Source organism: Peromyscus californicus, unplaced genomic scaffold, assembly GCF_007827085.1.
Source record: "Peromyscus californicus insignis strain IS unplaced genomic scaffold, ASM782708v3 Scaffold_24__1_contigs__length_46423439, whole genome shotgun sequence".
Lineage (NCBI taxonomy): Eukaryota > Metazoa > Chordata > Mammalia > Rodentia > Cricetidae > Peromyscus > Peromyscus californicus.
Genome location: NW_026294535.1, coordinates 5,655,885 through 5,669,901, shown reverse-complemented (window position 1 = coordinate 5,669,901; position 14,017 = coordinate 5,655,885). Strand labels below are relative to the sequence as shown.

Sequence of the window (14,017 nt, the reverse complement as noted above, 5' to 3'; positions counted from 1 at the left end):
CTTAGCATCAGAGAGGAGCAGGGCAGAGGCAGGTAAGGGAGTCACTTTCTGAGACCATTTGGAATTTCCTACATATAGTCTGTTGAAGATTTGCTGCAGGCCACCTTAGTATCATTAAGTAAATTCTTTGCTCCTGTGGGTTTTGTGACACCATAAACTGTTTTAAAACACTGCCTACCACTGACCTCCAGTGAAGTGATGCAATGTTTTATGAGAGCAAAGTTTTGTGCCTTGTTGACTGAATTATGGTGAGATTTGATTCTGGACTCTTACCCACACATAAATATGTCATTTCAAGCATACCCTTGAAGAAATGCAAGAGAGAATGCAAAACGGAAAGCAATCTAAGCGCTTTGCTTGCACGAGGAAAACGGGTCTCGTTTCTTCCCAGGCTGCATCGCTGCTTCCTTTTTGTGAATGACAACCTTCACAATTCCCTGACAGCACACTCCTGCTCTGTTTTGTCCACTTCCGAGGATAAGCAATATCCTGGGCTTACAGATGAGAGCCGAGAAATTGTAAGTGCCACTTAGAAGTTGAACAATAGGTTCCTGATTGAAGAAATCCGCAAGGACGGCCTTCCAGACGTACTTTGCATTGCAAAACATTTCCATAACACTCACAGATGTGTGGACACCAATGTTAGACTAGTCCTGGTGTCTGCACTTAGACACATGGAACTGGAGCTACTGGGGTGTGGCAGGAAGAATTCCAATGTGGGATTCTAGGAACCCAAAGGCTTGCCTCAACTCTACATGTATTTTCTGCGTCAGACAAGTGGTCGACCTGCCTGAGCTTTGCTTCCCCCCTACATAAAACTGAGATCTGAGGTGAATGACTTCACCCACATCCAGTCCTCCATATTATACATTTGAACCTTCAGCCTTTCCATTTCCACAAATAGAAAGCTGCATGTAGAACTACCCAGCCTTCTTTCCTCCCAGAGATGTCTTCACATTCAAAAGTAAATGTATGTACATGGCAATGGGTAGAGCTCAGTGGTAGAGCTCTTGCCTAGCATGTGCTAGCTAAGGCCCTGGGTTCAATTCCTACACTGTGTGTGTGTGTCTGTCTGTCTGTTTCTATGTGTGGTTTTTTGTGTGTCTGTGTCTATGTGTGAATATCTGTGTGTCTCTGTGTTTGTCTAAGTGTGTGTTTATGTGTCTCTGTGTATATGTGTCTGTGCATGTATCTGTGTGAGTGTGTCTATGTGAGTGTCTGTGTGTGTGTCTACATGTGTGTATATCTGTGTCTATGTGTCTCCGTGTATGTGTGTCTATGTGTGTGTCTGTGTGGGTATGTCTGTGTGTGTGTCTGTGCATGTGTCTGTGTGCATATAAGATATGAAAACTGCAAAGTGGATCTTCAAAAGAGAAATAATCTCATTCCTAATCTTTTTGCTTTTCTGCTTAATCTAGACCCAAAGTAGTTTCAGTGGAGTTTAAGATTCAGATATGCTAAACCCCCTAAAATCATCTACAAAGCCAAGTTACTTCTGCTCTTGATAAAGTGCAGAACATAGCCTCAGCCCCAATGAAGAAAAGGCAGCTACAGTCAGAAAAAGAAGGTCCTCATAATTCCACAATATTTAATAAATTATCGCTCCTTCTGCCCTTTCTACCGCCCAGACTCACACACAAATCCTGAAAACTCCCACACAGGTTAGAGAATAGAGAGACAGTGCAGAGGTTATGAGTGCTTAACTGCGCTTGTGAGGACCAGAGCTCAGGCCCCAGAACCCACAACTGCCTTTAAGCCCAGCTCCAGGGCATTTAGACACTCTCTTCTGCCTTCTGCGGGCACCTGCACATAACCCCACACAGATGCACGCTCACATATATAAATAAAAATGAATCGGTTTTCACTTTTTTTAATTTAAAGTCTAAGTGTATAGTAATGCAACCTCTCTGGGTTTCTACACACAAGACTGCTTGTACATCTGTAAGGACACTGTTGGTCTGATAGCTACATAACATCGGAGAGATCTTAGAATCAATGCTGTACTCACTAGTGAAAGTCCATCCACAGAGACTGTCCTAAATTTGGTACCTTGACATCTTTGTGTCTTATGTCCTGTGGTCTACGCAGAGTTATGGACTAAGGACTAGGCCTTTGGAGCCTCTGACGGTAAAAGTGTGAGCTCTGATCATATCACTTGCCATCTTGGGGAGATCGGGCGAAAGTGGCTAAGTTCTACGAGCCTGAGTTTCCTCTGCATTAAGGAAATCATTTGCTATCCAGCTGTAAATAAATGGCATGCAATTGTGTCCTTGTGAAAATTAGACAGGTTACAAAATAACAAAGCTTAACATGGTACCTGACACTGGGTGGGTGCTTCAAACTGGAAATCACTGATTCCTGCAATTGGCCTGGATCCTCAAGTCTCTATATTACCAAGACTACATCTTTCTCCCTCTTCATCTAACCCCATGCTCTTCGGATTCTTAATTTCTTTAAATGGAAGTTTTAACTGATAGTCATGACCACAGACTCCATTATGAAATCAGCTAGGTGGAATGGAACTGATTATTTTAATGGAGTGACGTGAAATGGAATGGAGTGAAACAAAGGAGAACGGAATGGAATGGGGAAAATAGGAAGCAAAAGACAGGATACAGTAAGATAAAACAGGAAATATAATGTCCAAGTACACTGTGGTACTCGTGTGTAATGAATGTAATGAGATGTAATGAGATTTAATAGTTATACTCAACCTAGGTATGAGATGGAATGAATAAGTAAATTTCCTAAAATTGGATACAACCTCCCAAGAATTTCAAAGCCAACCCTAAAATATTCCCATGGTAGCCTGTAGTACCTGTAGAGTTCCTTCTGAGCAAAATCCCCTACACCCTGGCTGTTTGCGAAATGTTCCTGTATCTTCTTGCAGAAACTTAGCAGATCTAAAACATTAGCAGGCAAGGTATGGTAGCACAGGCCTCAGATACCAGCCCTAGGGGCAAACGCAGGGAGATCAGGAGTTCAAGGCCAGCCTTAGCTACTGGTAAATTCCAAGGGATATATGAGACAAACAAAAAGCCTTTTAGCAGGCATGAGTGTGTCCTGAGGGCTTGGCAGTGATCAGCCTCTAAGATCCTTCCTGAGGACCCCCTTCTAGAATCCACCCACAATATGGCCCCTGTGTTGCCTCCCCTTGAAGTATAAACTATAAGTAGTGTCTCTCTTTTACAGTGAAATAAGTGAGCAGCCCTGTGCAGGACCCCAAGCCTGGAAGAGGAGCCTTTCGACTCACCTGCTTTGGAGATACCAGTGCTAGCCCCTCAAAAACTGTATGATAATAATTGCTGTCCTCCGAGGCCGAGTTTGAACATAATGCACTACATAGCAATGCACGGCCAATGGGTTTATTAAAACCTAAGCTGCAGGGCTGAGGAGATGGCGAGGCGGCCAAGTGTTTGCTGTGTAAGCGTGAACATAGGAGTTCAAATTACTGATACCCAAATAACAAATAAATAAATGTGCTGTGGGATGGTCTGTATGTCAAATGTGTTGCTGATTGGTCAATAAATAAATCACTGATTGGCCCGTGGCCAGGCAGGAAGTATAGGTGGGACAAGGAGGAGAATAAAACTGGGAAGTGGAAGGCTGAGTCAGAGAGACACTGCCAGCCGCCATCAGGACAAGGAAGATGTAAAGTACCAGTAAGCCACAAGCCACGTGGCAAGGTATAGATTAATAGAAATGGATTAATTTAAGCTGTAAGAACAGTTAACAAGAAGCCTGCCACAGCCATACAGTTTGTAACCAATATAAGTCTCTGTGTTTATTTGGTTGGGTCTGAATGGCTGTGGGACTGGCGGATGTCAGAGATTTGTCCTGACTGTGGGCCAGGCAGGAAAACTCTAGCTACATAAATGTGTTAAAGGTGTGGCGGTATCCCAGCACCAGCGAAGTAGAAATGGACAGATGCCTGGGGCTTGCTGGCCAGCCTGGCCTGCCCAAATCTGTGAGTTCTAGGTTCCGTGAGAGAACCTGTCTCAAAATATAAGGTAAAGTCCAACTGAGAAAGGGACACTCGAGGTTGACCTCTGGCCTCCACACATAGGCACTCACATGCATGTGTCCCTGCATGAATGTGTTCACACATAGAAACATATCACATGAATACACTTAAACACAAATTCAAATAAATTTAAAAACAAATAAACACAACACATCAAATAAGTTGCTGGGCCCATTGACATATCCCTTGTCGATATTTTGGAGCTAAGACAAAAGGTTTTGCATTTCTATCAGGGACCCTGCTTCTTCTTTAGCACTTTTGGGTGCTAGTTCACTTTCGGGTTCACTCTTTGTCCCACAAAGTCCATTACACACAGGGATTCTCTTCTACGTCTCTCCTAACACTCTCGATTGCCCCTGGACCTTGGGCTCAATGCTCCTCCATACTGGACTAGGAGATTTGAAGCTCTAAGCCTCAACAAGCTCACGGTGCCCACTGCCAAAATATTCGCTTTTTAGTGACACAGAACGTCATGCTGAATTCAGGATCTCCTAGTTAGCAGCTGCCTAGCCTATCACTAAAAGCCAATACCCTGCAGCTTTTGGCAGATCCGGGTTTGGATTTGCTTCATATCTTTTGGCAGAGATTTTTCTCTTTCTCTGTGGATAAATATTTAGCCCTCAGCTCGGGCACTCTGCTATATGTGACTCAGAAGAATAATGTAAAGTGAGACGCAGAAGGTCCCATCCAGAGGCTACAGAATTAGCGTACAGAAAAGATGGTTGGCAAAGAAGGGAAGCCGCTACACCTGCTGAGGCCAACTAGAACTGTCTGGAGCCACAGAGCCACTGGTTCAGGCTCAGAGGTCCTCAGAGTGCCTGCAGGTAACCTGGGGCTCCTTATAATAGTAAAATGCACAGCTCTGGATGGGTGTTCAGGATGCAAGGAGACACGCGATGCACGAAGATCCACCACCTGTGCAGATGGAGCATGTCTGGAAAGTCCCTGCTGTGCAAGCATCGAGATGCTATGCAAGGAATCCCTGTCCAATTCCGTGTTCTGGAACCAGAACCTGGGACCCCTCAGAAGGAGTCCGCTTAACTCTGATATCATCGACACATTAGAAAAGACTCCAAGAAAGCTATGTTCTTTTGTTTTTCTACCGGGGATGCTGCCTGACTTCTGAGCAGGTGCATCTGTTTCAAGATATAAATAATCTATACCAACACCAAGTTTAACCAAGACAAAAGAAGTCAAGTTTCATAGCAGATGCCTTGAAAAGTACCTTATTAGTGAGTATGATTGCATTAGGAGAAGGAACCTCAATACAGCGTTCGGTGTACTAAACAGTTATGCTGAATACTGTGATTATTTAATAAAGTTCATTACTTCCTGGCTTTATTGAGCCTTCCTTCAATAATTAGACATAATAAACAGACAATACAAAAAGCTAATGTTTTCAGAGGAGTCAACTGTACCATTTTCATACCCGTAAGTTTTAAAAAGCTATTTATTGTCCAGATTTGCAAGCATTAAGGCATGTGCTTATTATATCCATAGACAGGATGGTAATTGAATGAGGAAACTTCGTAATGCAAATTATCTACAATGTGTAGCCTGCAGTCCCTCCCTGGATCAGAGCTTTAAAGGTAACAAGTTCTCCCTATTTTAAATCCAAATTTATCTTCCTCTTAACGAAAGGGCAATCTCTTCCATTCTTCAGGTTCAAGAGGAGGGAGCTACACTGGAATGCTCTCCCTCTTCGGCCCACACAAACCTGATTGTCTTTTGGGGAATTTTGGACCGGTTTGGACACAGGACTAACTCTCTGGGGAGTAAGGGGGGGGGCCAGATCAACCACCCTAAGGGCAAATTACCTTGCGGTTCCAAATTCAGTTTATGCTTTTGTTAACGCTAACGGGTAAATCTTGAGTTGAGACCAAAGCCCAGTGAAGTGAGTAAGCCTTTGAAAGATGTTTGTGTTCGGGATGACAGAATTTTCCCGGTAATTTATTAACGTTCTCAAAATGCAGGGCGATTTACTCAGGTAAAATCCAGTTAATAGCCTGAGGGCTTGAGGTCTTTAAGCAGGAGGCCACATGGAGGCCTGGGGCTGTCCTGTGGCTACAGGTTCCCACAGCAGCCCAAAGATCAGACGGAGATTCTGGCTGCCTTTGCCCTTCTCAGCCCATCCGTCCTCCTCCATGGCAAAGCCAGTCCTTAGCATGGGAATCCCCACCCCCCACCCCGTGGGAATCAGCGAGATGGGGAGAGGGGAGGGAGGAGGCACCGCTGGACAGCAGCCACTGGTGTTCAGGTGAGTGGATAAGGGAAAGCATTAACCTACTGAGCCGCCTTTTGTACAAGGTATTTACAAGGAAAAAAATGTTATGCCAGACAGCCGCACACACCATTCCTTTTCTTTCCTGACTGCAGCGAGAATACACATTAATACACATTTAGAGTTTGAAAGAACAGAAAGATGGGCTCAGTGATTACAAGAGCACACTGCTCTTCAGAAGACCTCAGAACTCCAGCGGGGTCCAGTGACCTCTTCCTGCCTCCATGGGCACCTGAAACGTGTGTGCACGTGCACACACACAGCCATGCAGACACACACACACAGAGACCACACACAGACACACATGCCCAGACCACACATAGACATACACACAGACATACACACAGACACACAGAGACATACACACATACAGACACATGCACACATACACACAACATACACACAGACACACACACATACAGACATACGCACACATACCGACATACACACAGACACACATACAGAAACATGCACACATACACACACATACACAGACACACATACAGACACATGCACACATACACAGACACACACACAGACACACATACAGACACAGACACACACATACACACACATACACAGACACACACAGAGAGACACATGCACACATTACACACACACACAGACACATGCACACATACACAGACACACACACAGAGACACATGCACACATACACACAGACATACACACATACAGACACATGCACACATACACACAGACACACAGACAGACACACATACAGACATATGCACATATACACACGAACATACACACAGACACACATATACACATATACACACAGATCACACACACATACACCCATTAAAAAATAAAATAAGTATTTTTAATAAAAAAGACACCCCAGAAGGGTACAAGATCACTAATAATTCTATAGCGCTCTCTTCCATCAGTCCCTGCTTATTCTTCCTTTAGGTAGACTTTGATTCTTATTTAAATTAATTTACGCAAAGCCTATACAAGCATGTCTTCAGAAAGCCTTACTTCTTGTTGTCCATAACCTGTAGGTTATAGAATGTTCTGGTATTGGAAAGTCAGGGGGCTCCCGTTATTGAGTAACTATAAACAGCACTGTCATAAAGATCCTTGGACAGAACCCTCGACCTCATGGTCTAATAATGTGCGTAGGATGGATTCTGGAAGTGGGATCAACAGATGCACAAGTTCATCAATATATCTAATGCACAAAGGCAAGGCAAACAGCTGCTCAGGAGGGCCCCGAAATCAGTGTGCTCCACGGCAGCGTGGGATGGCTTCATATTTATTACACACTCCCACCAACACAGAAAGTTCAACCTGAGGTAATTGGCAAGCACAATTACATATCTAAAGTCACTTGTTTTTGTTTATAACTACAAAATGCATTATAAATAGCCTGGTTTGCTCATAAAGTTGATATATTTAGCCCATTTGCACAGCGGTAAAATGGGTCATCGGAAAATGTAAGTGACTTCAAAGAGAACGTGATAGGCCAAGGGAGAAATTCTCTGCCTCGGCCTCTCTTCGGGGATGAACTAAAACCTGAGTCTTCTGTTTCTCACTCACTCCAGGGTCCTCGAGGTTTTCAGTAGGATCAAAGGCTGCTCTAAGATGTGTACCGAACAGATAGGTGGAAGAACATTTTAACTGGCATTTGGTAAGTTTTGCCTCACTGACGTTTCGGAATCTCCACACGTCCCCTGCAGGGTGCTCCTACCACCCAGCAGGTCTCTGATCTTACCTTTTGGAGGGGAAGAAACATGAAAGGTGAACTTGTTTCAGAATAAATTAAAGCAAAGTGGCATTAGGAAGCTTGGTCTGGTGGGAAGCTGTACTAAAAGGTTACCTAAGATCAAGGGCAGGTTACTTCTGGGGGTCAGTGTCTTGCTGATGGCAGGTATCTGCAGGAGATCATGCTCAAGTACTTCCTATGATGTCACCCAGCACATTCCAGTCTCTTCTCTCTCAACCCTATTGGAATTGTAGAACACGTACCCAAATTCTTCTTCACAATGAACCGAAAGATCTCTTCGCTTGAAGCTGGGTGGGCTTCTGATTGCCTCAGCAGATAGAGTTTTAAAGTGATGTGCTCTAACTCTGTGCTAAGTGATTAAAGGCAACAGTGCTTCCTCCTTGTCCTCTGGGAAGAACTATTCTTGGAATCATCAGCCACCACCTAAGAGAGCTGTCTGCCTTGATATCACCAAACTATGGAGAAGTCTGCACCAAAAGAACAGGCTGTGGGTAGAGGCACTGAGTGATAGTTTCAAATGAAGAGAAGCTTTGAATCAACCCAACTCAGACGCCAGGCATGAGTGAGGGCGCCTCCATCAGGCTCAGGCCAGACATTATGAGGCGGCAGAAAACCAGTCTACGCCTTCGCTGAAGTACGGATTCGCACTGCACGTGTTGGTACAAATGCTACAGCGCTGTTGGACAGGTAAAGAAACAGACAGTTCCTGATGGTTTTTCCGTTTGAGAAGCTTATGGGTGCTGAAATGTTTTCCGACACCGCTATAAACAATGCTACCATGCAGCTCCTGACCCTTGAGCGCTAAGAAGAGAAGGAAGGAAACCGTGAGTCCAACAGTGGAGAGAGAAACGGAGCAGAAGCAGACGTCAGAAAGCAACATCTGTTCAGACACAACAAAGCAGAGTGACAGCCAGAGGGAGAGGCTGCAAATGTCGCCCCATTCCCAGCCTGCCTGCCATCTCAAGAAGACTGCCCAGGAGATTAAAAGAAAGATTTATATATCTATGCACACAAATGTATGTGCACACGTACACAATGGGGCAGGGAAAGACAGACCAAGAATGACTAGTCAAACTCTGTGTGGAAGCTCTTGGAGTCTTTTATTAGAAATGAGCTGTAACGTAAAGAACTAGGTTAGTGCTAAAATGTAAAATCACCTGTGCTCAAAGAATTGTCCCCCGGAAACCCAGTTTTGCCTTTGATTGAAGCCAGTTCAGTTTTACCCAAAGGAGATCTTTCCCTTTATTTCAAGACACCTCAGCCACCTAAGTTCAAAGAACAAATCTGAGTCAAAATAGATTTCCCCTAAACCAAGGCTTGCAAATTCAACAGAGCTTGACGTCCAGGGCTCTGCCTTCATGGACCAGGAGAAGGGATGATGGCTGGATCATTCCGAAACCTCATAAAATTCTGAACATCAAATATTGGATGGAGGCACTGAATAGTTGATAAACTTTCTCAGGTTTCTCTCCTTCAACCTAAATCAAAGGATTCTCTGAGGAATTTAGTACATTTGGATTTTTGTGTGGCCTTTTCATTTGTGTGTGATTCAGCCAACACCCTGGAATGGCGAATATCTCCTCCTTGTCAGTGAAGCCATGTAGATTCAGAAAAAGCCATCTTCCATTGAGGAGACAATTGTTTTCTATAGAGATGAGAAACAAATGCCCATGACCCGAGTCACCTCCTCCCAGCAGGCTTTTGCTTCGGCTTCCTCTGAGCAAACACAGCGAAGTCCAGCGCAGTCAATCCTGCTGCCCCACACTGGGCCCGTCCACTGTTGCTATTTACCCTTCCTATTAATCTGTCAATGTTCTAGTCAAACACGCAAAACAATATGGTGGGCGCATAGTTAAGTTGGTCATTGCTAAGTAACTTAGGCCGAAGATGAAGAAATGGAACCCCCAACCCACGAAATGGGAGCCCTAATGCAATTGCTCAGACAGGCTCAACAATGCCGGGGCATGACAGTTTTCTCAGGGTGACTCTGCTTTAACACCCCTCTCTCTGAAAAGAGTGACCCCCCCCCACCAATGATTCAGTTCGGAATCTAAATTCAGATCATGTCACTGTCCCTATCGTTAGAGGGTAAGACTGTCTGGACACGATGTAGAGAAGGGAGGTGTTAGAAGATGCCAATGCCCTGCAGTGAGCAGGCTTATTTAAGAGTTTAGTTTGACACACAGATGAGCTCATCACAACAGAAATATTCTTTGAGCCAAACAAGTTAGAAGTCCTTGGTTCAGCACACTCTGAAAAAAAGAAAAAAATCATATAATTTCCTATGTCCAAAATGTAATCCAAATGCAGTCAAATATTTGAACAACTCATTTCTTCGCTTCACTTTCCCACTAGCCCAGGACAAGTCTTCAGCTGAAAGTGAACGATCCCCTGGGTGCTCATGTGTTTGTGCACCTGATTTCCACCTGGTGGTGCTGTTCTGGAAGGTTGAGCAACCTTTAGGAGCTGAAGCCTCCCTGGAGCGGACCCTAAGCCAGACCCACCTCCTGTCCAGTCTGTGCTTCCTAACTGCAAACGCAATGTGACCAACTTGCCACACAGTACTGCTCTCGAGCCCTTCTCTGTCATGTTGGATTGCATCTTCTCCAACGATAAGCCCAAACCGAGCCTTGCTCCCAGAAATTGCTCCTTTTCTAGCATTTGGTCACAGCGAGATGAAAAGTAACGAATGCCGTCTCAACACAGAGTTCCAAACCACCACCTATATTCTGCTAGAATTAGCACAAAAGATGGAGCCCATCTGACATTCTAACCCTGGTGACACAAGACCAAAATATTAATCGACCAAAAGACAAATGAAAGCAACAACTGTCTGGGCCGCACCCTGATAAAAAATGCAGTGTGTGCATTTCCCCGCTGTGTTTTCAAGACGCCATCTGAGCGGGAAGAGTGGGTGATTGATCGCAGCTATGGGATGTCAGAACACGGCACAGCCAAGTGACAGAAATATGGTTGGAATCAGGCTGAGTAGGTACTAGGGAAATTCCCCCCCGTGTGGCTATTCAGTAGCGATTTGATTCCTGACGTGTAAAGAACTGCTCTGAGATATGTCTGTTCACCTATGTCTAGATCATATGTTCACCTTGACAGCCAAGATACTAAGAGACCATAATTGGGCGGTATCTCCAAAACTAGTGGGAGCAGAGGAAGAGTTTCCTAAAATAAGCTTTGGGTGAAAGGAATGTTCTTGATGGGTAGACAAAACAACAAATGCTCCATGACTTCAAGGGATGAAAAGATTACATAGAAAAAATAATGATATATGTGTATGTTTGTGTACATGAAGGATTTAACAACTGACACACAGTAAATATTCTGTAAGTGGCAGGAAAAATGATGGTCCTTACTTTTGTCCTGATTATTATCGATCTCTGTTCTCAAAAACATCAAGTAACAGGGCTATTTATGAAAGGACACCTGATAGTACATGTGAGTTCATCATCAACTAGTGTCAGCTTAAATCTGGCCACTGGAGTAGCATAATCTCTTTATATATATAGTTTTTCGAGACAGGGTTTCTCTGTGTAGTTTTGGAGCCTGTTCTGGATCTCACTCTGTAGCCCAGGCTGGCCTCGAACTCACAGAGATCCACCTGGCTCTGCCTCCCGAGTGCTGGGATCAAAAGCATGTGCCACCACGGGCCCAGCCTAAGTATATTTTTTGTTGACTGAAACTATTCTATTCTCTTAGTAGAAGGGACACTGGGAAACATAGCATAATCTTCAAAACTTACTTCACAAGTTAAAACAGACATTTCAGTCTTTAAAATAAACGAATTCCTCATAAAACTTGATCTTCCAGCAAGCTTTGGCTTGTATAAGTAGGCAGATGATTACTACAAGCCTGGACTACAACTACTACTGTTGTCTTGGGACAGCTGACCCTCGCCTTGCTACAACCATGGTGGTAGTTCTCGCCACAAACACTTTATACCAGCTCGGCTCATGTTCCCTAAACAGCAGAGGCCAGTGCTGACACAGTTAAAGAAGAAAAGCCCATTCCCCCATAGCTGGAGCTGTCTCCGAGAAGCTACTGACCACAGAATGTGTGTGTGCCCTGGCTTTTAAAGGGCAGAAAGGTAATGTGCTGTTTTACACACGGCATTCTCTGGCATACATTTTCAAAGACCAACCAGCTCATCTTCATAAAATACTTGGTTAGGGTCCAGTTTACTGAAGAACACAGAACATGAAGAGGCAAATTACATTGATATGTTCATGCTGTGTGTTAGGAGCTTGGCTAGTTTCTGGGTGGCCCAAGGAAGCAAATTTGGCCAACTTCTCACCTTCAGCAGGAGACCCCAACAGAAGAGAGAAGTTCTATGAAAAAAAAAAATGAGGAACAGTATGAGGTTAGAGAGCACAGGGCAAGCTTTAGACACATGGTTCCTTGAAGATGCTCTGAGCAGAGATATGAACTAAGAGTGTAAGTCATTCCATGCTGTGGGATGTTCTGTATGGCAAATGTGTTGCTGATTGGTCAATAAATAAAACACTGATTGGCCATTGGCCAGGCAGGAAGTGTAGGCAGGACAAGGAGGAGAATAAAGCTGGGAAGTGGAAGGCTGAGTCAGAGAGACACTGCCAGCCGCCATGATGACAAACAGCATGTGAAGATGCCGGTAAGCCACGAGCCACATGGCAAGGTATAGATTAATGGAAGTGGATTAACTTAAGCTGTAAGAACAGTTAACAAGAAGCCTGCCACGGCCATACAGTTTGTAACCAATATAAGTCTCTGTGTTTACTTGGTCGGGTTTGAGCGGCTGTGGGACTGGCAGGTGATAGAGATTTGTCCTGACTGTGGGCCAGGCAGAAAAACTCTAGCAACAATTCCACACCATGGAGAGCAAGTGAGCACAGAGGCTAGCGTGTGGGAAAATGGCCAGAGCAGAGCAAGCAGAGGAAGTGGGAAGTGATGCCCAATGGCCAGTTTCCCTCCAGGTGCCTGTGCCCTCACACCTGTTGTCTGAACATGGTACCTTCCTGTACCACGGAACTTCGCAACTGTAATTAGTTAAGGACTGTGAAGTAGGATTAGCCTAGGAGAGCTCAAGGGTCCTTAACAGTGGAAGGGTGAGGTAGAGAGGCTAGAGAAAGGCCATTTGAGGGGGACTCAAAATGTGGTAGCTGGCTCTCATGAGGAGGAGAAGCAGCAGGGGCCAAGCCCAGGTAGGGTCAAGAAGCTGGAAATGATAAAGAAATGGAAAGTCTTCAGGTAGTACCAGAGAACTGTCAACATCCAAAGTTTTAACCCCAAAGGTGTGTTAGACTTCGGACCTTCGGGGCTAAAAAGCGTTTAAGCCACTCGGTTTGCAAAGAGTGGTCCAGAGAAGATGGGTGGTGCCATCTCAGAGTTCTCACTTTCTTTACGTGGCAGTAGATTTTTTTGGGGGGGGCTTTCTGTTCAAAACATGAGCTTGTCCAACTCAGGGACCCCAGCGGTAGCTTTAACCCCTTTGACCCCGCCTGTATGGCACGTGTCACCTTAGCAAATACATACAACAATGTCAAAGAAAGTGGGGCCTGAACCTCCAGGTGCTTAACAGAAGTATAATGTTTTGTTCGAGTGGGAAAAAAAATTGCGTGTTCTGAAGGCATGCGCAATTACGCTCTCATCTGCATATTTCACACATCACTGCAGACAGGCGAATACAAACTAACAGGATGTTTCGAACTGTGAGACCAAAGCCGTTGCTTCAAGAATCAAAATGAATGGCTGACCTGGAGCAATCCCACTCAGTGATCAAAAATAAATAAATAAAAAGTTCCTTTCACACACTACCTGCATCCTGTTGCAGAGTCTAGTATCTAGTTAGAATGCTTCTCCCATTCCTCCATACCAGTCACCTTAGGCATCCGTCTGTGAGTTCAGTCTCCTGTGACAACAGATGGAGAAAGAGCCAGTTACAATGATGTAGTGATCTACTAAGACACTGCA

General features: G+C 44.6%; 1 protein-coding gene and 1 long non-coding RNA gene across 2 annotated transcripts in view; one reads left to right on the top strand and one right to left on the bottom strand.

The window, feature by feature from the left end:
• The window catches only part of CUNH12orf42 (chromosome unknown C12orf42 homolog), a 153,482-nt gene that overhangs the window by 126,636 nt on the left and 12,829 nt on the right, over positions 1-14,017 (bottom strand). The window contains exon 2 of the mRNA XM_052753022.1: positions 13,862-13,955. Coding sequence (XP_052608982.1) covers positions 13,862-13,867 — 6 coding nt within the window. The 5' untranslated portion in view covers positions 13,868-13,955. The remainder of the gene's footprint in view (positions 1-13,861; positions 13,956-14,017) is intronic.
• The window catches only part of LOC128119639 (uncharacterized), a 30,221-nt gene that overhangs the window by 9,999 nt on the left and 6,205 nt on the right, over positions 1-14,017 (top strand). The window contains exon 2 of the long non-coding RNA XR_008221591.1: positions 7,875-7,960. This is a non-coding gene — a long non-coding RNA (uncharacterized LOC128119639). The remainder of the gene's footprint in view (positions 1-7,874; positions 7,961-14,017) is intronic.